Genomic DNA, 25887 nt, shown 5'->3' with positions numbered 1-25887 from the left:
ATAAATATATAAAATCTTAAAAAAAAAAATAAAACCTCACAGCAAATATTATGCTTAGTGGTGAAATGTTGTAGCATTTCCCTTTAAGATCGGACAAGATAAGGGTACCTGTCATTACTTTATTCAACATCAAACCTCAATTTCTAGCCAGTGTGGCAAGAAAAAAATAGTGATAAAATGCATTTAAAAAACAACAACATTGAGAAGGAATAAATAAAACTATTATAAATTTGTAGATGATGACTATGTAACAGCAAATCCAAAAGAGTGCACAGCTGAATTATTGCAATTAATAAGTTAATTTAGCAGAGATACTTGATACAAAATCAATAAACAGAAATCAATTCCATTTCCACAGAAAATACAATTTTAAAATATCGTTTATACTAGGAGCCCGAAATTAAAATGCCTAGGAATGAATCTTAAAGACATGAGACTTATTTTAAAGGTAAGGATTACAAAATGTCACTGAAAGACATTAAAGGCATACAGAAATGGAAAGATGAAGTGTTCTTGGGCAGGAACACTCACTGCATAACGATGACCCACTATCCTCAAATTGAACTATAGTCACTGCAAATATAACCAAAATCCCAACACATTTCTTCTCCTACAAATGGATTCTTAAATTTATGTAAAATAGTAAGAGCCAAGAATCCTGGAGACAGTCTTAATGACAATGAACAAGGCGGGGACTTGCCCTGTCAGATATCGAGAATTAGGACAAAACTAGAGTAATTAGGACTTTGTCATACAATGCAACAGCAGACAAGGGGCTACTGAATGCAAAAGATAAAACCACAAATCTTTTAGGAGAGGGCACAGGAGAGCATCATTAGGCTCGCAGGGTGGAAAGGGATTTATTTAACAAGACAAAAGAATGCGACAAAAAAGATGAACACACTGGGCTACGGGATGATGCAAACATACTGTAAATGGGTGGGAAGTCAGGCCACACAATGGGAGACTGTATTTGCAATATATACAACTAGCACAGGATTAGACCCAGGATATATCAAATATCAAAAAGAAAAGATTCTAAATATCAGAAAGGAAAAAATAAAGTCCGCTAAAAAGTGGGCAAGAGCTCTGTACGGGCAAAGAAGGGGAAACACAGAAACCCACCAGGAACATAAAAAGATGAGCCACTTTATTCATGATCAGAGGAATGCCAAATACTGACCACAATGAGATACCACTACACGGACAACACTGGAAGGCACCTCAGAGGAATCCCATCATTGTCTCCATTCAGGGATAAGGAAATAGGGGTCAAAGGACAAGAACTCTGTGTTTATCCTATTATGCTGACCAGTAGATCCTATGAAGCCGTACCTGGTAGAGGTACGGCCACTGCCATCACTATATCCTGTATCAGCCACGTACTCTGATGCTGGCCTCTGGGATCTTACCCACCCTGGAGAGGGGCCAGTCCCCCAACCAGCCTCTCCCAGGGCTGGCTGACCTGTTCCTAGAGGTGCTAAGGGACTTGCCTTTGAGCATGCCTTTCCTATGCAAAACTAATCAAACCAGAGTCCACGTCTCTAACCACCTCCTCCATCTGGCTCTCACACTCCAGACCACTATTCACCTGCTCTAACCACTCCAGGGCCAGGAACCAAAAAACTAGAGACAGTCCCTCTGGCCCCAGAGCCTGCTGAAATCATTCAAAGGAGTCCATCCTCATCCCGCTGACCCTGTCTTGACAATTCTGTTCCATGGAAACCACAATAAAGGCTCCTGCCCACGTTTTCCCTTTGTTCCCTCTGCCTGATTGACCCTAGTGCCTCCCTGTGTGGCCCCATGGGACATGGTGTGTCTTGTCATCTTAGAATCTATGAGTACAACCAACTACCTTTCCAATGGCAGTCATTTTCCACTGAGTCTCGGTTGGCCCTGCCACATGTAAATAATAATAAGACTGACGTTTTGAAACATGCCCACGTGTCCTTGGATGGCCAGACCTACCAGTGGAGGTGGACCACGGAGCAGCTACGTTCAGAAACATCTCTGCTTCTGCCCCACCTCCTCCTAGCGCTTGCCTTTCTTGCCTCTCAGTTCCTCAGTGAGCCAAAGTTCTTGTGAATGTGGAAAATTGGCCCCTTCGTAAAGAACACCTGGAAAATCCACTTAAAACATCCCACAGTGCTCTCCTGGAGTTCCCTAAAGCAGGAGGATCATCATCCTCGCAAAGGCTCTTGAATTCATTGGCAAATCGATGCATCCTTGATGGGGGGGCCATTTCCTCTCTGCTCCCAGGGCTAGATCAGTGAGCAAGGTAGTGGTAGCATTAAGCAAGACCACCCCCAAACTCAAGGAAGGGGTCGAATTGGCTCTCCTGGATACAGCTGACACCCAAAGGCCAAGGGCTACACAGAGGGACCATGGCCCCCCCTCCCCCGCAGGCTTCCAGGTGGGGCTGGTGGTTGAGATTCTGACGGTGGCAGATCTGCGGGGCGAGGCAAAGGTGACGTGACTGGGGGACCGTGCACCAACCCATTTACCCAGAGGCCGATGCTCTGGCCGGGAGAGCCTAGCGCTGGATAGTTGAGGTGCACAGGGGAACAGACCATTGCCGATCCAGGCCGTCCCACGGCTAGGATGGCACAGACGGGCATCGGGCGTGTGGGGATTTAGTGACTTGCACATGGCACAGCTGGATAATCTGAGACAAGGAGTAAGTGGTAGAAAAAAGATGTAAGAGGCCCATTAGACCCCCTCTGCTTCCCAGGCTTAAAGAGATTTCACAGTCAGAGTGGCAAAGGGAGCTCGGATCTGCTATTATCACAGAGAACATTATTTACCGCTTACTGAGTGCTTTTCACATACGGGCACCAAATGGAAAATAAAACAAAAAGAGACCCCGTCTGGTGAACCGAGGGAAGGGCAGAACTAAAGTTATCACTGGTGTCCAAGGGCCTGGAACCTTAACCAGCTGTTTTCATTTTGAATTGAACCAATGAACCCATCATTGGGGAAAAATACGAAAAAGATGACAAACATGGAGTCCCCAACGGCCTGGGAGGCTGGAAGAAACTAGAACAACGGTATTACCTGTTGGTGACATAGTCAACGAGATGCTGTTTGAACGTGAGGCTCCACCTCTTAATTAGATTCAGCAGAGACGCTTTCAGGGGTCGGAGGTCAATTTTCATCCAGCCGTCGAACACCTTGATGGGCTCCAGCCTACACACTTCTTCGTAGAGCCTTTCGTAGGAGTCAATCTGCGCTTTAAACTGATGGAGAAGGGGAGGATGATTCTCTGGAATGCCATCTTCTGTGTAGGCTTCCATCTCCTCGGGGGTGAGGACACGCCCATACAACAGAAACTGGCTCAGGATCTCCCTCCGGTCCTCCACGTAGAGGTAGGAATACTGGCTGAAGGCACTCCGATAGCCACAGCAGAGGGCCATCATGCTCTGAACCCTGTCCAGGAGCGTGCTCCTCATGCTTGCCAAAGGGGCCATGCCCTCCACGTCCACCTGGAGGAGGGGCGAGGCGACAGCAGGCCGGTTATGGCCACGCTTTGCAAGAAGTTTGCAGATTGGGCTGGAAGGCAGGGTGGTTGCTGATTCAGTACCTGGTAGTGGGGAGAGCCGTTCTGGGGGGAAAGCCGTGGCACCAGAGATGATATTCCAAAAATGCTGGTGACCAGACCCTCGACAGCATCATAGAAACCACCCTTCACTCCATACTCCAGGGGTGGAGAGAAAACTAATTCTGGTATGGCTAAGCTCAGCTGGACTTCAAATATCGGGGTGAGGCCTGCCTTACACTCTGAAAAACAAGGAAAGCACGTATGCACCAAACAAAGAAGAATGGTTAAAATGGGCGAAGGGCAGTAGCCATTTTTTTAAGGCTCTCAGAACATTTCTTTCCTTGCTATCAGCTATTTGGGTAGAGGAAAACGGAAATGTAAAATTTGCTAAACCCCCCTCCGCCCCCCTGAAAAGGTGAAGGTAACAGTCTTGCCGTGTTTACCAGCAGGAGAACCACTGACATTTTGAATAGGTCAGTTCTTGCGCTGGGCTGTGCTGGGCATTGCAGGACATTTACCCTCCTGTCCTCGGAGGGCACATCCCAGTGACTGAACAACCCAAGCCATTCCCCTTCCACATTCCCAAATGCCTGGGTCGGGGGAGCGAGGTGGACCGAATGGCCTCTAGTTGTGAGAACAGGTTGATTTTGCAAAGCTCATTTCTCAGAAGCAGCTGATTTCTCCCTAGGCACAACCCATGCAATCCCACCGGTAGCCACTAGGTGCGCTGTGGCGCGCTTGTCAGTAGTTGGGTTGGCAGGAAAAACAAGGTTACCACCCAGCCCGTTCTGATCTTTTTCCACGAAAACAGAACTTCTTTTAATTCTGTAGTCCTAGAGTGATAAAAAATTTAAAAACAGCATAAATAATTAACAGGTCCCTGATTACTTGCTAGACTAACTTGCCTTGCTAAATTTAAATCAAAATATAACAGCAAGATGTTGCAAGTACAAGATTAGTGCTTAAACTTTTATTAGTAACTGCTTATATTCATAGGTCTCCTTGACTGTGGAAATATTTGGGAGACGTGATGTGCTGGCTGCTGTGGGTGGTGGAAGCCCCTCGGAATCCGTGACCCCCTTCCTCCCCAGAAGCAGAGATAAGAGTGGGCACGTGCTGCCTTTCCCAGCTCTGCTCGCGGTTAGGTTGGCAACAGGGCTGGCTCACCGGTGGGGCGTGGAGAAGGGTGATGGCTGCCACTTCTGGGCTGTGGCCCTGGAGGCAGCAGGGAAGCCATTCCTACACTCGCTCTTTTCCCCGCTCATGGACAAGAGCCAGGATGTGGCGGTGACCCAGCTCAACCACAGAAATGAAAGCAAGGCCCTAGAACGTGCTGGAACCACAGCATAGCGGGAACCTGCCCACAAACCGGAAGCACTCCCCTCAGTCTAGAACTTGGGGCTAGACCTCTTTGTCCTGTAAGCCACATTATTGATGGAGTTTTGGTTACCATAGCTTCATCATTCACCCCAACTGAAATAACTGTGGGAACCTCAAAGCTATGTAAGACCAGCGCCTTGCCTTCAAAATTGTGGGGCTGATAAATTTGCATTACTGGATTCAGGAGTGTCCCATCAAATGCATATTTGACTTAAAGGAATGCACAGAAATTACACTACTATCATGGAATAGTTTTTTAAAATGCATATAATATGATTTGCATATGTACTCATGATATATCTTGCATTATTATATGTATGAGATACTGATAATTTAATAGATCGGGTTTATAGGATGTAAGACTCATGAGACCATTTTGACCCCATGAGATTTCCGTCCCGTGTGCTGCTGTGGGAACCTAATGCCTAGGTTCGATGCAATGACATCATCATTACCATACAAGCCAGACTATCTTGGTGGTTCCATCACCTTGGTACAAGTCAGTCACTTTAGGAGTTAAGAAGGGGAAGAGCATTCCTGGATAGAGTGGGTAGCATCGAACCTAGGCAGGGTTTACATTTTAAGAGGTGACAGGGAGTCCAGCCCAAGCCGTGGGAATGGTGTTGGCCTCACCAAGCACAGGAAGGTGGAAATGCTGAAGGAGAGCTGGGAGAATAACGCTGTCCAGCTAGGCTACTGCAAAGGGTCACTGTGCTTTTCTTCTCAGAGGCTACCCTTCTTAGGGTCCTTCTCCTCCCCCCTTAGAGAACCAGTGCCTTCAAAACTTCATCTAGAGCTCCTTGGTTCAGGCACCTGGGAAGTCCAGCTCCTGCCCATTCTATAACATGAAGAAAGCACATTTCTCCTTCCCGCCTGTTCCATGGAAAGAAGGTCACTATGGCAATCTTGAAGGACCACCACCATGTCCTCTCTATCCTCTTGCTCCCCCTCTCGCTCTCCCACAGGAGGAGGACAACGGACACCCCAGACAGCCCAGATCAGGAGAGCTGGACAGGCATGGGTCAAGCATGGAGTCACTATGTTTAGGAAATATTTCCCATGCAGTGCCTGTGCAAAGCATGCTGGGGCAAATTCTAAGATCTTCTAGAGAATGGCTGAGGCCCCATTAACCTCCAACACTAGACAAGGTTTGGTTGGTCCACGAAGGTGAACACTGTTGGTCCCTAGGAACCAGTTCTCCAGTCTCAGTGGCTGTGCTTGGTGCCCCACTGGCTACTTGCCCCCAGGCTCTAGAAGGTGATGCCCCCACCATGCCGACTATCCTGGAACCTGTTTCCTGCTGCCTGATCTCCTTGATTTGGAGGACCCTGCAAAGAAAGAGCATGTCTCTGACCTCAGTCACTCCACCTACCAAGACCATGGGAGGTTTGCCCATCTGCGCTACACCCAGTGCTGGGCCTTGCTTCCCTCTCTCTCCTCAGGCCAGCATTCTGATGCCCTCTTGTTTGGGCTGGGTATCTAGACACGGATCTTGACCTACCCATCTTACCACTGGATTTTCTCTTTCCTTCGGTGGACTTGACGTCTTAAAACTCTCTCTTAAACACCTTCATCCTTTGGCTTCAAACTATTCACCTCAGCCTTTCCATTCTGACAAATTCATCAATGGGACCCTTACGAAGCTCCTCAGAATCTACCAGAACGTGACGGTTTAATTCAATGTTTTCCTGCACTCTTCCTCTCTTTCCATCCCACCACTTACTAGCCAAGGTTGGCCCTGTGTACCTTAACTCAGTTTATCCATCACAAATTCAAAGCTATTTTTTCACAGCTTCAGAGAATGCCCATGACCTTCTTAACATCCCTTTTCCTTGTGAAAGCTACCTCATCCCCAGCTTGCCTCTTTGTCACACAGAAAAACTTGTTTCTTCCGCTTAACCTGGCTACGACAACCTCCCTGTGTTCTCAAGAGGCTACAGAGATGGAGTACCTTAAGCTTGAAGGCACAGAATGTCCCCCTCCCACTGCCATGAGCCAAGTCCAGAGGGAGCCACCATTACTAACTGTGCTGCCTATTGCTTCAACTTCACCCTCTTTACGAAGCTTTATTTAGATTGACTTGGCCCTTACGTTTTTGTTTTTGCTATGGGCTTCACTATCTTAGAGCCTGGCTTACCACCTGAGTTCCAAGAGCGAGAAATCTTTTCTCCGGGAACAATGTAGAAACTCAATACCTTGGCTATTTTATTATGTACCATTCACAAAGCATCCACACATTTTGGGAAAAGGCACAAAGCACTCAATCACGCTTCACTTTTAATCAAAGGTGTTACTGTTATCTTTCCAGCAGTAACATGCCTCCATAAGCCAGTAAATACCAGTGTTCTCCAGGAGGTACTTGAGGGAGCATTCGATGGCAAGAAAAAATCCATCCAGCAACATCTCATCAATGTAGTTAACATAAGTCTTCCAGATATTAGAGGTTGGGTCTGCTGCAAACAGACCTAGGTTTTCCTATAAAATAAAGAAGAATGGATTTAAACCATGTTTAATAATATGGAAGGACTGGTCTAGTTATCATTGATGGGAAAAAAACAACACCGGGGTGGGGGGTGGGGAGCATTCTTGTGAAAAGTTTGCTATTACATATATATCGAGTCCATTCTGTCTCATGGGCATAACCACTGAGTGAAAGGAACACGAAGTTAATCCGTGAAGGGAATATGGGGTCTCATTCTGTCCCAGAGAAAGGAGGGTCAGGCCACTTTCCCAGGAAAAATGGGACACAGGGTGTGATTTATAAGTGCAGATGGATGTGCTATGGGAGAAGCTACATTAAGGCAGAAGTTAAAGCAGAGAGAGGAAGGGACTCTCTGGGTAGAGGGCTTTAGGATTCAAGGCGTGTAAGAAATTTGGGGTTCAAGCAAGTAAAGCATTTCCTGGCTAGTCCTTAGAAATGAGCTGGAGTGCTTTGTTTGGGGCATTTACTATTAAAAGCCATCGTGCTGAGTGACTCAGAAAATGCATACACATAGGGGCACCTGGGTGACTCAGTCGGTTAAGCGTCCAACTCTTGATTTCAGCTCCGGTCACGATCTCAGGGTGGTGAGATCGAACCCCCTGTTGGGCTCTGGGCTAGGCATGGAGCCTGCTTAAGATTCTTTCTCTCCCTCTCCCTCTGCCCCTCCCCCTCTTCTCGCCCTCTCTAAAGAGAGAAAAAAAAGAAAATGCATACACATAAAGGAACACGTGTGTGTTCCCTCCTTCCACCCTCTCCCTCCTTCCCTCCCTGACCTGATGGCATGACACACACATCCCGCTTACTCATCGCCATTTTCATTATCAAGCCTTCTGACGTCAACTTTCCATTTGTCCCAGATCTTCAAACAAACTGCTAACTACTTTGCAGAAAGTACATTTTTTAGGCGACGCACACCCCTTTACAAACAGTTCCATGTATAAACCCCCCTGGATTAAAAAAAAACCCTCATGATCCTGTCTTTATGTGACAAAACTCTAAAATGTCTAAAATGCATTATATACCCCTTTCTTTCCAAAATAGATAGGTTTTCTTAATGACTTAAAGCCATCATCACGCAAATCATAAGACACAGACAACATCAAGCTGCTCTCAGATGTTATTAAGTGTGTGTGTCTGTCTTCTTTATTTTTTAGAACATTTCATTTTTATGACTGCTTTGTATAGTTGTTCTATCTCCTCCCTAATGTCGCACCATCAGTATGGCTATCTCTACATTTCAAACTCTCACCTGAGCTCTACTATGGTCTAAGGAGCAAAAATGTTGGCATTTCTGTGAACTAAGAAAGAAATGGCTCAAGTTTCTGATTCTAGCCAAGACAGAGGAATGAGATCAGACCTGCCCTTCTGCTACATGTAACTACAGAACTGGATCCAATAAACAATTCTTTGGGGGCAACTAGAGAACAGGGATGTGATCCTTCAAAGAAGGGAAATCCTTAAGCTGAGCTTCGCAACCACCTGACTTTCTACTTAGAGGCACTTTCCAAACTGTGGCTCAGGGATGTGGACTGTAATGACAGACATCCTTCCCCTGGGCAGAAAAAAACAGCAATGAGGGTTTGGGGCTACGGAGATCGTGGAGTCTCCCTGAATCTTTGACTATGAAGCTGCACATCCTGAGGGCCAGTCTCGGTAAGGCTGGGCAGAGAACAGTTGCCGTAAGCTGCATGGAGATCGTGTGGTCTTATGGTACTGGACAGTGTTCGTGTTCTATGAGAAATAACAGAAGACCTTGAAGATAATGCAGGAATTCTGCTGAGACCCCAGAAACACCATGCTTTGGGGGTTAGGGCTGCCCTAGAGTAAGGCTTCTTGAGACCCATCCTCACAAAGCTTAACATCGAAGCTCGACAGGATCAAAATTGACCCGCCAGTAGGTTAACTGCCTGCCAAAGCAAAAATGCAAACCTTTTAAGGGAAATAACAACTACACTCTAAAGTGGCATCCAATATGATTAGAACTGAACAACAACAACAAATTACTAGACATGCAAAGAAGCATGAAAGCGTGACATTTAACCGAGAGAGGAAATAATCACCAACAACAGGCTCAGCAAATAATTGCCATACCAATTCTGGAATGCCTCTTCCTCAGATTTATTTTATGTGAGAGAAAAATAAACTTCTGTCACATTAAAAAAAAAAAAGAAGACTCAGAAAATAAAATAGATGTTGGGATTAGCAGACAAGAGTGTCATAATTTGACTTAAAAACTCCTCAAAGTTGATGAAAAACAAGTTCGAGAAGCTCACAAACTCTGAGCTGGGTGAACAGAAAGCAAACCTATTTGGGCAAATCACTGTGAGACAGAAAAAACAAACAAACAAACAAAAAAACAAAAAAGCAAAGATTAAAAAAAGAATCTATTAAAAGCAGCCTGAGAGAAACAATACATTACATATAGAGAAACAAAGACACAAATTACGGCTGGCTTCTCCTCAGAAACATTGGAGGGGAGGAGACAAGGAAATAATTTTTGTAAGACAATTAAAACTGTCTATGCAGAATTCAATATCCAATGAAACTATCCTTCAAAAACAAATGTGAAATAAGGACATGTCAGAAAAACAAAAACTGAGAGAATGTGTCATTGGCAGACTAGATCTGCAAGAAAAACTAAAGGGAGTTCTTCATTCTTCAGGCTGCAGAGAAATGACCATAGGTGGGAGGTCCATTTTCCAGAAAAGAAAAAAAACAAGTCTGGAAATGGTGAGTATGTGGGTGAATATAAAATACTATAAATACCTTTTCTTGAGCTTTCTTGAGAAAGAGAGAGAAGCCGGGATGTAGAGGCAGAGGGAGAGGGAGAGAATCCTAAAGCAGGCTCCCTGTTGAACACGGAGCCTGATGCAGGGCTCCCTCCCAGGACCCTAAGATCCTGACCTGAGCTGAAATCAAGAGTCGGAGTTGAACTGAACCATACTGTGGCTAGGTTCCTATATTTCACAAGAAAACTCTTAAGTTGTGACTAGTTTGAGACACACTGAAACCCAGAACAACCACAGGAAATGTCATGCAACAAGATGGAATGCCTGTTGAGAAATCAGAATATTAAAAAAAATAGTTAATAAGAAGGTAGGAAAGGAAGAACAGAAAAACAAAACAGAGATGAAGGAAATAGGAAATGGCAAGATGGTGAGCTAAATCCAATCATCCCAATAATTATGTTCAATGTAATAATCTAAACATTCCAGTTAATCAACAGAGTTGTTAGGAAAGTAAGTCTCTACTATACTGTCTTTAAGAGAAGAAATTCGAATCCAAGGAAACAAACAGGTTGAATGTAGAAGGGCAGGAAGATGGGCAGGGCAGAGTAGGAATGGTGAATCTGGAAGGCAAGACTAGAGTATTAACAGGAAAAAAGCGACCTCAGGGCAAGGGAGTATTCTGAGAAATAAAAAGAGAATTTTATAAGAATAAAGTGGTCAATTCATCAGGAAGTTATAATAATTATAAGTGTGTTTGTAGTAAAAGACCATCAAGGGACACCCAGGTGGTGCGGTCGGTTAAGCATCCGACTCTTGGCTTCAGCTCAGGTTGTGATCTCAGAGTCTTGAGATCCAGCCCCACATCAGGCTCCATGCTCAGTGCGGAGTCTGCTTAAGAACCCCCCCTCTGCCCCTCCCCCCTAAAATAAATAGATCTTTTAAAAAAGAACATCAAATACTGATGAAAACTCTGATTGCACTAAAGGCTTAGACAATCATCCAGTCACAGGTGGAGATTTTAACACTCTACCTCCGGTAATTGGTAGAATGAATGGACAAAAAACTCAGAAACCATACAGAAGATCTGCACAATACTATCAACCACTTTGAACTAATTGATATTTATAGGACACTATACCCAAAAATGGAATAAACATATTGTCAAGTGTGTAAGGAACACGCAATAAGATGGACAGTCTTCTAGGTCATGGAACAAGTCTCAGTGAATTCCAAATGATTTTTATCTTAGAGAGTATTTTCTCTGACCACAACTGGACTGAACTGGATTTCAATTTCATGAAGCTATCCAGAGAAGCCCCGAACATGGGGAAGTGAAACAATGCACTTCTAAATGACCACTGAGTTAAAGAATGAGTCACAAGCAAAAAAAAATTAAGACTGAATGACAATGGAAATGAGGCACACGAAATTTGTGGAATGGAACTAGAACACAGCTAATGGGGAAAATTATGTCAAATGCTTGTATTCAAAAAGAAGGAAGGCTTAAAATCTATACCCTAAGTTTCTGCCCTTGGAGGCTAGGGGGAAAAAAAAAATGAGCATCATAACCCTAAATTAAGAAAAGAAAGGATAAAGAACAAAGAACAGAAATTAATGAACTAGAAAACAGATAAATAAAATTAACAAAGTCTAAAGTACAACATGTTACTTGCTTCGAAGCACAGATAATCCCAGATAGCAACTGGGATTTGTTACTAACTTTGGGCATGAGATCAGTTGGCTAGAACTGGCCGGTGTAGGGCAGATGGGGTAGGGTTGAAGCCGGTTGCCACTCAGAGCTCCCATCCATAGTTAAGTCTTTGATAGCAGACGCGAGGTTGCCCTGATCACAAGGCAGGGCAGAGCCTTACTGCATGAAGTGTGGAAGCCTGCATTGTTTCTTCTCTTTACCAAAGACAGGTAGGGAGACCATGGTCATCTTTCCTATCCTTGGGCTTATAGAGCTAGGTGTTGGAGATGCTGCTGGGGGTCCATGTCAGGCTGTGCAGGCAAGTCGGGGCTGGCTAGTACAGAAGCTAATTTAGGGTTCTGTACCAGGCATGTCCTTCTATCTCCCTGGGGTTTGGCATGGGACTTAAGTCATGCCAATGTCTTAACTACCATTAAGAAAGTATTAATTTTGACACACTGATACCAGAATGTGTCTTTCCTCTCTTCCTGTTAGCTTTAGTTCTCCTGCTATCATTATAAACTTCCATCCCTGAATGCAGAAGACACAGCATCTGTTGATTGTTCTCATCTTCAAATCATTTCTTGCACCCAAACACGCTTCCCGATGCTCTCCCTCGGCTAGAGGTACGTGTTTCTGAGAGGCTGGTTATTACCTGAACAAGGGCGTGAATCTTAAGTCCAGATTCTCTGATGAGATGGTAATATTTTTCCATCCGGTCATGCTGATCATCCATGGAAAGAAGGCATTCCTTTTTTCCATCTTTTCTCTTAAATATTGGAGACACCCATGTTTTCATGATGTTTTGAATCTCTTCCACATTGTCTTTAGCTTTCTGAATTCTTTGTTCGAGATCATGAATGCTGTTGGTGATTTGAATGACATAATCCCAAATGCCTGTTCCCCCAAAGAAACATAATTAATTGAAATAGCTAAGGCCTAGTTGCTATAAAAGGAAGGGATTTATTATTTGTAGGTTTTTTTTTTTTTTTAAGATTTTATGTATTCAATTGAGAGAGAGCGGGAGAGAATGAGTGAGGGCAGAGGGAGAGGGAGAAGCAGACTCCCTGCAGAGTGGGGAGCTCGATGCGGGACTCGATCCCAGGACCTTGGGATCATGACCTGAGCTGAAGGCAGATGCTTAACTGACTGAGCCACCCAGGTGTCCCTAATATTTATAGGTTTTAAAAGGCCTTTTTGCACAGGTTACTTTATCACCAGAGCCTTTTTTCTTCTTAGTTGTGTTGAACAGCCAAAGCTTACCACAACCCTGATTATGGAGGAAAAGAAACAAAGAAGTAATGCTTACAAACCAAGCACACAAAAGTTGGCACAGTGGCTGGGACATACCAGTGCACCATGAGGATTTCATTTGGGTTAATGGACCTTATTTTTTTAAGCACTTTTGCTTTATTAAATGTTGAAAATATTGTTCCCTCTTGTGTATAAAATAAAGTTCAAACTCGCTTAATATGGCATTCCAAGACTTCCAAGTTGACTGTAACTTTCTTTTGAAACTCGACCTCTTTTGAGGACTCTAAGGAGAATTAATCTCCCTCCCCTGTGATTCATCATGCTTTATTTTTAACTCTGTGATGGCTTTTTATTGTAGCCTTTCTTGCATGATTTATAGTTGTACATATGTCCATTGTTGCAACTAAATGTGAGCTCTTTGAGGGTAGGAACCACGTCCCATACACCTTATATCCCATATTACCCCCCCATCCCTCACATAGTACCCTGCAAATGTTAATCCATCCATGAAATTAGTACTGAATTGGAGGATACGTGAGAATTAAATGCACAGTACCCTCATTTAAGATGTCTACAGTCTAGGAGCATCTGGTGGCTCAGTCGGTTAAGCACCCGACTCTTGATCTTGGCTCAGGTCATGACCTCATGGGTCATGGGATAGAGCCCCACACTGGGCTCCATGCTCAGCAGACAGTCTGCTTGAGATTCTCTTCCTCTCCCTCTCTATCTCCCTCTACCCCTCCTCCCACTCGTGTGCGCTCTCTCAAATGAATAAATCTTAAAAAAAAAAAAAAGGTGTCTACAGTCTAGTGAAGAAAATTAAGTAACAGTGATAATGTAGTAAATGCTAACATGCCCAATATACGCTGAAGACTGCGGGAGGTGAGCCTCCCCCAGGGCATGGTGGCAAGATTTTCTAAATCTACTAATCATATCCAAAGAGAAGGAAGACAAGGAATACTAAGCCTTCTTGCCTTCTCTGCCTTGGATAGGTTCTGAGAGGGCAAGCTTGTGTTTCAAACACAAACCAGATTACTGGGGGGATCATTCATGGTTCTGCCAACTTTATCAGGAGCTTGACCCCCAACCTCCCCACCAGATTCCAGGCAGTGCCCCATTACCTTCTGTTTTCCAGTTCAGAGTCCCCTCTGCAGCTCTCAGGCGGAGATCGATACCCCTCAGCTCTTCCTCCACTAAGGGAAACTCCACCTCTGCAAGAGTCTTCACCACCTTGTTGTACCAATTTGCCATCAGCTCCAACTTAGCCACGAGCTGCCGATAGAATTCCCTGGAGGAGAACATGGCTGCCGCTGTCTCAGGAATGTGCTGCATCTGCCTGGGCTCAAGATAACTCATTTCCTTCAGCACCGAAAGCAGCTGGAGAAGACAATCAGCATTAAGTGGCTGTAGCTCCGTGGCAGGGAAAAGCAGCAGCTATCAGTCAAGGACTGGAAAACCCCAGGGCCCCAAAGACCTTCTGGGTCCCTTCTCAACTTTTGCTCCTACCTGTTCCTTAAACCTAGAGAAAGGAAATTGAGTTTTAGGCAGAAGGAAGAGGACTCAGAGGCAGAAAGTCTTACCATGTCTGTAAGTCCCAAAGAGCAACAAAAGAAAAACTCAAGAAAGGTGGCATGAGTGACAGGAGAGGTCTGCCTTGACGCTTTTGGGCGTGTGGCTGACTGAGCCAGTTAATTCCCATGGGTAGGCAATGGTGCGAGGGATGGGAATCACCAGGTCTAGGCTAGCCACATGCCTGAGAAGCCTCAAACTCAGACTTCTGGTATTCTCTCCAGTCAGGTCACACACACAGTCACAGACACTGACAGAATTGAGAGGAGATGCCCATTGCACAACTTTAATTGTTAGATACAATCGTTTGAAATAGCTCTTCATTTCTGGAAGCCTGTGTTGGCATGTCTTTGGGTTTTAATATACTAGGAAATGGAAGTCACCCAGGCCTCTCTGAACTTCTGTGGGTGCTAAGTTTAGTGGAACCACCCAAGTGAGAGGCCAAGCAGATGTGGTCCAATGGAAAAAGAGGCCTTTGGCTGGGCTTTTAGGCATCCTTATCTTCACCCTTTATTTTTTTTAAGATTTTATTTATTTATTTGAGAGAGAGTGTCAGGGAGGAGCAGAGGGAGAAGGATAAGCAGACTCTGCACTGAGCACGGAGCCCAACATGGGGCTCCATCCCACAACCCTGAGATCATGACCCGAGCTGAAATCAAGAGTAAGATGCTCAACCAACTGAGCCACCCTGGTGCCCCACACCCTTTGTTTATTTATCCTGTTTACCTCTGAACCTATGAGGACTGATGTGTATAGGTATGGGTGACAAAACAGATACCAGGCCATAGATTCTCCCCATCCCCCTTCTGATCCCCTCCCCCCCACCTCTGCATGGAGACACCTGGGCTCTTACTCTCCCTGCAATGGTTCTAGGCCAATGCTTCACTGCTGCCCAGCCAATCCTACTCAGGGTTAAGGCAAATGCTAACCGTTCGGCAGGGAAAGGACCTCAGCCTCCTAGCTTATTTTGAAATAAGCTCAAGATAGATATTAAAAATTTAAATGTAAAAACTGAAAACAAAAAATTAAAGCCTGGAGGCTACTTATATAATACTGAGGCAGAGAAAGCCCTTCCAAACATACAACCAGAAAATAAAAGATAAAATTTATAAGCATAAAGTATCATTCATATTATAAAATGGCACACCTCAACTGGTAAAAACCAAAAACAAGCATATGCAACAGATTTCTTAATATCTGACAAATATTTCCCAAATATTCTTTTTTTTTTTTTTTTAAGATTTTATTTATTTATTTGACAAAGAGAGACACAGCGAGAGAGGAACACAAGCAGGGGGAGTGAAAGAGGGAGAAGCAGGCTTCCCGCCGAGCAGGGAGCCCAATGCGGGGCTTGATCCCAGGACGCTGGGATCATGACCTGAGCCGAAGGCAGGCGCTTAACGACTGAGCCACCCAGGCACCCCTATTTCCCAAATATTCTAACAAATTCAGAGGAAAAGAGGGCACTTCCACTCCAAAGTGGGAGGAAGACATGAACAAGCGATTCATAGAAGAACTATAACTGGCCAATGAACACATGAGAAAGTTCTACTTTACTAGTGGCCAAATAAATACAAATTAAAACAATGCTGAGATATTATATATATATTTAGTTCAAGAGGCTGGAAGTGATTTGAAGAAATGGATGGTATCTTTCTGGCAGGAAAATAACAGAGTTCCATCTTCCAAGACCAAATTGATAATACACATGTGAATTCTCACAATGTGAACATCCTTTATCCCATTTCCAGACATTTATTCCAAAGGAACCACTGAGGATGGATGCAACAATAACTAAAGATCTTTCCTATAGCATTATTTATACCATATTTTATTTCATCATAAGATGCCTTCAGTGGTAAGATTCACTATTATTTAGTTGGACATTATCATGTCCAACTAAAGAAGAAAGAAAAAAATGTGGCGTGTTAAGCTACAAACACGTGTCATTTTCAGAGACGCCAAGATGTAAAAAAAAAAGTGCAGCTTATGATCAATGAAATACTGATTGATAAAACTAGAAAATAATTTAAATGCCAATAGGGAATTTAAAATAGTTTAAAGAAATAATTTACAAATATGTATATATTTTTCCCATATAATTGCTATCCTGGCCCCAAAGGGGAAAATCTTTTTTTTTTTTTTTTTAAAGATTTTATTTCTTTATTTGACAGAGAGAGGCACAGCGAGAGAGGGAACACAAGCAGGGGGAGTGGGAGAGGGAGAAGCAGGCTCCCCGCAGAGTAGGGAGCCCGATGTGGGACTCAATCCCAGCACCCTGGGATCATGACCTGAGCCAAAGGCAGTCGCTCAACTGACTGAGCCACCCAGACGCCCCCAAAGGGGAAAATCTGATCATGTCCCTCTAGAGTACGTTGCTATTCATTCTTACTAGCACAGCCCTTGTCACACTGCTCAAAGCTGGAGCTAAGGGATGTTTGCAGCTCTTCTTTGACTTGTGTATTTGGTTGTCTCCCCTTGAATCACTTTATAATTCAGGTATTAATTCCCTCTCCCCTTTTCTTCCCTCCTTTCCTCTGCCCTCCTTTCCTCCTCTCAGCTATGAACACCTATAAAGCACCTACTACGTGCTGTGCATTGGGGCAGAGAGAGTCCTTGCTCTGAGTATACGGAGGAGGAGGAGCAGTCCATTCTCAATATGGTCTCATTCCGAGGGCTGCATTCCTACAATTACAACATCTAGACCGTGGTCTAGTTGGTAATCCAGAAACTCCTCACTTTGGGCATTTAACATTCAACATTGCTCACAGTGAACGCTGATAAAATTATGCCAAGGAGTTAAGTGAGTTAAATGACAGGCTCATGTCGTACCAAAGTGAAGAAGTGGACCCTCCAACTCCCTTTGCTGACCTTTTATTCCAGTCGGAATTGATGTTCTACTTAAACTGTAATTTTCTCAAAAGACACTCATATGCTATCAGCTCTGTTTCCGGCTCTCTCTATGCCGCGTTCCTGGAGAACATGCCATTGAGATAGAAGTAGGCAATTGCTTTTAGCTCAGGGCAGCCTATACTTTTGAAAATTTTTTTTCTGATATACTTCCGGATGTGGACTAGCTTTTGGTTTTCATGTTCTCCAGGCTTGTGTTTTCCATGCTGCACAAGGGTCTTCTGCTCTTCTGATCATATGGAGCAGACTCTCTCAACCTCAGTACTACTGACATTTTCAGACAAAAACTCTTGGTTGTGGGGTGCTGTCCTGTGCATTGTTAGGAAGCTTAGCAACATTCTTAGAATCTACTCACCACCCTACGCCATTGGCATCCAGTCCATATTTGACAACCCAAAGTATCTCCAGGGGGGGCAAAACCGCCTCAGTTGAGTAGCGGTCATCTACAGTCTTCTTTCCAAAGCTACTCCACTGTGATGTATCATATATGATCTAATAAAGATACAACTTTGCATGTTGAGGTTCTAGCTCCCAACTAGCTGGTGGGTTCCTTGAGGGCAGGAATGGGGTCTTATACTGGGTTGGCCCTCCTGTGTCTAGTCAACGGCCTTTATGTGGAGCATGCATTCAAGGTAGGTGGAGTCAGCTGTTTGGTACTACATGGTAATGCTGTTACCCCATCTGTCCAAAGATGGGGAGCAATATCTATTACCTGTTTAAATAAATATACCTTCTGGAATTCTAGATAGTGTCTATCTAGAATATGATATTTAAACTTTCGGATGAGTTCATCTTGAGTGTAATTGCCATTCTAACTTTGTGTCTGAAGTCAAGTTCATCATAAAGCTGTTATCACACACATAGGAAAGTTTAAAAAATTATTTTGCAATATCTTCTGTTGTGCAAAATCAACGCAAATCTATTGGCCAACTGTGGAGGAAAAGGTGGACATTGGACAACTTGAGAAAACACGGCACCACAGGATTCATCCCCAGTAGGAGATCCAGGGTGGAAATTCTTCTCAGCAGCTTCTGCATATTCTTATAAAAAGCCTTTTTGCCTTGGAAATCAGTAGAGTTAAAGGAGTCCCTTCAGGAACCCAAAAGGAAGTTCCTGCTGCCTGAATTACCTGGGGGTTAAAGTTGACGGCGATCTGCTTCGTCTCTGAGTCCCGTTTCAGGAGTGGCCGGGAAAGATTGTACTGTGACTTCTCTGACACTGTCTGGCACCAGTCCTCATAAAGTCTTGTCTCATACCTGCCAGAACCAGAAACAACAGCCACCTCTTACTCACCCTCCCGGCATCTGGCAATGCCCAACTGAAGACAGAGATATCTGAACATATATATAACCCAGATAGCTACGTATGTATATGTGCACATGTATCTCATGAACTAAAGATACTACTGGTAAAATACCTGAATCCATTTTTTTTAAAGATTTCTATTTACTTATTTGAGAGAGTGAGCGAGAGAGAGAGCACAAGCCGGGGGGGGGGGGGGGGGGAGGGGGAGGGGGGGGGGGGGGGGAGGAAGGGCAGAGGGAGAGGGAGAAGCAGACTCCCCACTGAGCAGGGAGCCTGACGCAGGACTCGATCCCAGGTCCCTGAGATCACGACCAGACCAAAGGCAGACACTTCACCGGCTGAGCCACCCAGACACCCCTCTCTGAATCCATTCTTAACTTAGAGTCAGTGGCTCCACCAGGCATGTAAGCTCCTGCAGGTAACACCTCATTTCGAAAGATGGCCCAGCTTAAATCAGAGGAGAGTAGAAAGAAAGGCTCTGTGCAATCTTTGCAGGGCATAAGGGGACTTGTGATTAGTCTCATTAAACATTGGAAGAAGTTATTGGCAAAGATTTGCTCTCACACTAATCTTCATGCAGCTGAAGACGTCCATCGCTCGGTTGTTACACACTGACTGAGCCCCTCCCACGTGCTGGGATTGAGGGACAACATGATGAATAAACACCCCATGGTCAAGGCAGCTAATGCTGTGGAGCACAGGTAAACAGAAAATACAGAAGCACAGTCCTGGAGAGATGGACAGGGCATTAGGCATCTAATGGCAGGGGTGAGTGTGTGATGAGAATACCAGGAAGACTTCAAGGAAGAGGGGCCGTGGTGAGGCCTGCCTGAGTCTCAGAGGATGAGCAGAGGTAGGACAGTGAAAGGGAAATGAATCCTCTCAGCAGAGGTAGAAAGGGTGGACTGGGATCCGGGAACGCCTGAGGCCAGAGGGGGCAAGGGCCAAGGCTGGAGAGGGAGGTGAAGGCCACAGGGACGGCTCTTCATGCAACACAGACAAGAGTCGGGGGGCGGGGGGAGACACTGAAAGGCCCCCCAGCCAGGGGATGTGCCAACATCATCGGACTGGGGATTTGCTAAGTGCACGGCCACGTGGGCGGCTGAAACTGTGCCCACAAAAGACTTACCTCGGCTTCAGAGCAGGGACAACTAGGAGTCCATGTAAATTGTCGTTCTCGTGTTTTCTCCGAAAGGACCCAGGAACTATTTCTAAAGCTCATTTTCTCTTTCTGCAGCACAGACTGTTGCATTCTGCTTAGCGAGCAGCTGCTGTGATTTTCCGTGACACCGATCTCAAGGTGCCACGAGGAGCGCCCGACTTCCTCTAGCTCTGTCAAGTTCACGCTCCCAACACAACTACCCTGGAAAGTGTCTGTTCCGAGCACGGAGCTGCCCTCCCCAGAGACCCTGTGTCGGTGACCCAGAAGCGCTCTACTCACAGACATCCTGGTTCCATCATAAGACACAGCCCCCCCACCCCCGCCCCAGGGGGAATCTGCACAAACCCAGAACCACAAAAGGCATCGCGGGGTTGCGGGGGGGGGGGGCTGCTATGCCATTTGCTGAACAACACAATCCCAGAAGCTGCTTACTTTTCCAGCAGTGAGAGCGTATCTTCATATTTCTGGGTCATTCGCTTTCCTTCAGCAGAGTCCATGCAACTATCCCCACAAAAGAGAAGAAGAAATGGCATCCATTCAGAAGAAGTCAAAAGAATGATCTAAGTAACCAACTGGAGCCTATAAAGAACAGATTGATTAGCTTCCTGGGCCGGTTTCCAAAAGCCCCTCAATTAGTCCGCCGCCTTCCTTGGGAACATCACCCACTGGCCACTAGAGGGCACCTGCACTTCCTGAAATTCAGGCAGCCCCCCAGGTGACAGGGACGGTGGAACACGGCCACCCCCCACCCCTAGCCCAGCCAGTCACGCACGGGTAAGTGAAGTCCTTCCAAAATCTGAATAAAAGGGAAATCGAGACACGAGAGGAAAATTCTAGGTGCAGTTTTCTGTATTTAAGGAAAAAAAAACTATATAACATTATGCATTACAACATTGTAACAAAACTATATAACATTAAACAATGTTTTATATATGTGTGTATACATATATAATAACACACCCACATGCATCTGTGTATTTCTCCTCTGAAATCCTTCTAGAACATGGGATGACAAACCCTTCGACTCATTATTCATGGACGGTCTAAACAAGGTTCCCCTCCCGCCTCTTATGCCCCCAAATGTGAGCACACCGATGCACATTCGTGCATGCACCCACGGACACACACGGGCTTCCACGGGGATGCTGGGCGCCACGGAGGAACGGAAGCGGAGTCTGGCTGGAGGCACCGTTAGTTACCCACACTGCTACCTGGTTTTGATGCTCCTTTGCAACACAAAATGAAGAGACCAGCCTCTGGGGAAATGGGTAAAGTATCTGCACTTCTCAGAACCTTCACATGAACCGTGTCAGAGGGTCTGTTTTTGTTTGTTCTGCTGGCAAAATGAAGCAGCTTATTGCGAAGAGTTTTAAAAAACCTATTTGGGTCTTTAAACCGACACAAGGTTTCTTCACCAGATCTCCTGAGCTTTCAGTGTAAACCCTCATGCCTGCACAGAAAGCACTGGATTTCCTGGAAGGCTTTTTTTTTTTTCTCCTTCCAGTCACTTAGTTCCCTTTCCTGGTGAATGAGCAGATGTGTCTGTCTAGGCAGCAAGGAGACGTGGAAAGGGATTCGGACCAGGTGGGCCGGCTCCCCCGCCAGCCCTCCCCTCATGAGCTGTGGGATTTCTGCAAGCTCCCCAACCCCAGATCTCAGTTTTGTTTCTGGAGGAGAAGGCAACCAGAGGGGACAACGGTTTCCCACACCGGGGCCCAGGCCACGCGCCTGGAAGTTTGATAAATCACGGGAGTAAATGCACACTCCCCGTAGGTTCTACTTCCCTTCATGGTGAGGAATGGAAAACATTCTTAGGAACCCATTTGTATATACAGTTGACCCTTGAACAGCACGGGGGTTAGGGACGGCAACCTCCATGCAGTCAAAATCTGCACATAACTTGTGATTCCCTAAAAACCTAACTACTAATAGCTACTGTTGGCCGGAAGCCTTCCCAGTAACATAAATAGCCAATGAACACATATTTCCCACGTTACGTGCATTATATACTGTATGCTTACAATAAAGGAGACGAGACAGAGGAAAATGTTAAGAAAATCATAAGGAAGAGAAAATACATTTACAGCACCGTAAAAACTGTCTAGGCAGTGCGCCCAGCAGCCCCCGGATCTGTCTCCTGCTTCGGCGGTGTGTGCAGGGGACAGACCTGGCGTCACCCCTTCTTCCAGCCTCCCACTCCCCTCCGACCTCTTTCCCAATCTCAAGCTTTGGAACCATCTTCTCAGCCATCCCCTGAGCTTGGCTCCTTCTTGCTGACCAACCATGAGCTTCCAGGTTCATCAGATTTACTCCACCGACGTGGAGGCCACCATTTGCTGCCTGGTCAGCCTACCCCTGCAGACCACCTACACCTCCCTCCCTCCAGGCTTCTACTTCAATGATGTGGCCCAAGATGTGAGGAGTAAAACCTACGATGCCATGGAAGCTGCCGAGGAGCTGGACAAGAACTCGAACCAGGTCCTTCCGGGTCCGCCGGCCCTGGGTTCTGCCTGCGCAGACCCCCACCTCTGTGAATCCCGGAGAACCACTTCCTAGATGAGCAGGTGAAACTTCTCAAGAAGACGATGAGCACCTGCCGCACCTCCGCAGGCTGGCCGCCCCCAGGCTGGGCTGGGCAGATGGCTCTTCCCCTTGGAAGGGCTCACTCTCAAGCACCCCGAGCACTTCCAGAGCCTGGTGGCCCTTGAGGGGCCCTTCTCGTGTCCCCTGGTGTCAGGGCTTCTGCCTGAATCTATCTTTCCCTGCATCCGCTAGGCAGGTTTTAAACACCCTGGAGCCCTCGCCCAACCCTGGACCAAATGGAAACAATAAAACTTTGTAGCAAAAAAAAAAAAAAAGGAAAAGAAAAAAATCTGGGCGTAAGTGAATCCATGCGCAGTTCAAAACGTGTCAAAACGTATTGTTCAAGAGTCAGGTGTATGTGATAGGGTAGAGCACGAATGTGAATTCACTTTTAAACAAACGCGACTTCTCAGGGGAACTGTAGAAGACACTTTAGGGTGCCATTCAGATCCCCGCTCCAGGCCCGGGCACTCTTAACCGCCCTTCCATCGCCGTCGGCCACGATGTTGCCGGCTGATAAAGCGCAGCCACCTCTCTCCCGGGGAACAGCTACAGCCCCGGCCCTCGCCCAAAGTCATGCCCCTCCCCTGGGCCAGCCCGCATCCACGGGCAGGTCTGAGAAGATGAGGGCTCAGCAGCACTCAGGGCCAAGGTTCCTGTGGCTGGAGACTCCTGGGAAGGGCTCTGGGCGGGGACTCCTGAGCCCCAGACTGTTCCAGTTCTTTCTGGGCTCTCCCTGGGGTAGGCCTGTTTCCCCTCACTTTCTTCCTCTGCAAAACAAAGAGCTCAGCTAGCTCAGGCCCCATAAGATGTTGCAAATGGATTGCCTGTGGGGCCCACCTGACCCGCAGGCCTGTTTATCTGATCTGTGAGCAGTTTGGGGAAAGGGGGGGATACTTGCTAATTCTAAAGTTGGCCGCTTTACATCCACATTCCGATTTTCAGCTTCTCTCCGAGTCAGCAGATGGCTCATACTGAGTCTTGCTTTTCCACTGGGCGGCACCGGATGGGGCGGGGGTGACCCCCGTTGGACCCCCATCCTGGCTGTCTTGCGTCATCTTCGGGCCTCTGAAAGCGTGCAGTCTTACCACCTGGGCCAGATCGTCCCTAAAGCCCTACCTGGTGCCAGAACACTGTGAGGCCAGAGTCTCCCCGCCAATCCCTCTGTTTCTGTTTTGTTTGCCCTTCGAGTACCCTCGACACGGTTCGTTAGCAGGAGGGGTTCAGAGAGAGACTGCCCCTCCTTGGAGCATCCTGAACGCGATCCTGCAAGCAGTTCTGTCTCTCGCTTCTAGCAGCTGAGGCACCTCTCTACCTCGCTTGGCTCCCAGGCTCAGCTGAGCGGCAGGCCAACGGTTTCCAAACCTGGTCAACCTTCGGAATCGCAGCAGGGAGCTTGCTAAGGACGTGGATTCATAGACCCCACCCTGCTTCGAGATTCGGATTCTGGGGTGGGAGGTGAGGCCTAGGAATCTGCATTTAACAGCCTAGGGTACACTAATAGGCAAAGTCCTTACACCACGCTTTAGGAAACTCAGGCTTCATTGTTTCCCCGCAACCTCAGTAGAGGGGAGACACGGGGTCAGAGGAGATGTGTTGGTAGAGCTCCACAGAGCTTGAAAAGCCTGACTCATTTACTTCTAGAAACCAATCTCATGGCGCAAGAAGAGGCAGCCGGTCATCCTTTAAGCCTCAGTTGACACCAAGGGGCCCCCAATCAGTCCAGATGTATCCATCTCACTCCCGAATGTTTGCACCCCCTCACCCCAAAATTCATATGTTGAAATCCTAACCCCCAATGGGATGGCATTAGGAGGCGGAGCCTTTGAGGGGTGGTTAGGCCACGAGGGGGGAGCCCTCATGAAGGGACTAGCACCCAAGTAAGAAGAGGCTCCACCGAGGTCCCCCGCGCCTCCTGCCCTAGGAGGACACAATAAGAAGGCAGCCATCTGGGAGCCGGGGTGGCTCAGTCATTAAGCGTCTGCCTTCGGCTCAGGTCATCATCTCAGGGTCCTGGGATCGAGCCCCACATCGGGCTCCCTGCTCCGCGGGAAGCCTGCTTCTCCCTCTCCCACTCCCCCTGCTTGGGTTCCCTCTCTCGCTGTGTCTCTCTCTGTCAAATAAATAAAATCTTAAAAAAAAAAAAAGAAGGCAGCCCTCTGTGAGCCGGGGTGGGCCCTCTCTGGACACATCGGCCGGCACCGTGACCTTGGACCTTCCCAGCCTCCAGAGCTGTGAGAAATGTTTCTGGTGTTTGTAGACCACCCGGTCTATGGTATTCTGTGTAACAGCCCAAATGGACTGAGATGCTGGTCTATTGCTGAGTATGCAAAGAAATGAAGATGAATTTTCATGCCTGAGCTGAGTTGCGCTTCTCCAACACTCAAAATTCCAGAGCAGGAGCTGAAGCCTAACCGAACCCGCCTTTCAGGAACCAGTTACTCACGGATGGGTGATGCGCTTGAAGTTGGCGAAGGGCCCCTGGATGCGCTGCCTCAGCTCCTGCGCCCAGCGGAGACCCCCAGCCACAGTGGGCATGTTCTTGTGCACCGAGGAGAACCCTGGGGACACGGCACAGGCGGAATGAGTGAGGCCCCGGCCCCCAGCCCCCACTCTGCCCAGGAACACCTCCCCCCAGTTACCCCGCGTTTTGCATCCTGTGCCTTTGCGTGCTAACGTCACCCTGGGCTCACACTGAGGTGGGGGAGCTCCTGGGAGATCGCCGTGCAAGCTCGGGTACGGAGGAGTGACCTTGGGGAAAACACTAAATGCAGTCAGAGGACGGGGGTTCCCAGCCCAGCTCTGCCACTCGCTGGCCTTCTGGCTCCACACCAGTGATTTCCCACCTGGCAGTATCAGCCGCACCTGGGGGGCTCTTTAAAACTACTGATGCTTGGACCCGGCCTTCGCCTTTCTGATTTAATTGATCTGGGTGGGGCCCAGTCGTCTGTATTTTCAAAAGCTCTGGAGAGGAATTCAATTTTACATTCAGGGTTGAAAACCCTGCCTTCAACAGGCAACTTCATATCGTTGGGCCTCTGTTTTTTTCACCTATAAAATGGAAAAATATCTTCCCTGCTTAATTTCCACGGTTTCTATGAGAATTCACTAAGTTTATGAGACGGGCCACGTGGATTGACCAGAGTTAGCAGAGTCTGGATAGCCTTTAGTCTGTGCAGTGGGCTTCTTTGCTTATAATTAGTTGTCATGATTGAAGAAGAATTAGATTTTTTTTTTTTTTAAATCTCAGTTGGAAGATTTGGTGAGAATCAGTCACTGCTTCTA

The 25887-nt window shown here is 46.6% G+C and overlaps 1 protein-coding gene across 1 annotated transcript in view; it reads right to left on the bottom strand.

The window, feature by feature from the left end:
* DNAH9 (dynein axonemal heavy chain 9) overlaps window positions 1–25887 on the bottom strand; it is a 339619-nt gene that overhangs the window by 274668 nt on the left and 39064 nt on the right. Inside the window, exons 10-17 of the mRNA XM_034989621.1 lie at window positions 25049–25163; window positions 20452–20520; window positions 18682–18808; window positions 14195–14450; window positions 12475–12716; window positions 7258–7393; window positions 3581–3777; window positions 3055–3482 (exon numbers count right to left, since the gene is read on the bottom strand). Of these exons, the coding sequence (XP_034845512.1) occupies window positions 3055–3482; window positions 3581–3777; window positions 7258–7393; window positions 12475–12716; window positions 14195–14450; window positions 18682–18808; window positions 20452–20520; window positions 25049–25163 (1570 nt within the window). The remainder of the gene's footprint in view (window positions 1–3054; window positions 3483–3580; window positions 3778–7257; window positions 7394–12474; window positions 12717–14194; window positions 14451–18681; window positions 18809–20451; window positions 20521–25048; window positions 25164–25887) is intronic.

Source organism: Mirounga leonina, unplaced genomic scaffold, assembly GCF_011800145.1.
Source record: "Mirounga leonina isolate KUSES-001 unplaced genomic scaffold, KU_Mleo_1.0 Mir_488, whole genome shotgun sequence".
NCBI classification, from domain to species: domain Eukaryota; kingdom Metazoa; phylum Chordata; class Mammalia; order Carnivora; family Phocidae; genus Mirounga; species Mirounga leonina.
Note: the sequence above shows the minus strand (reverse complement) of the source record. Positions and strands in the feature narration are given on the sequence as shown.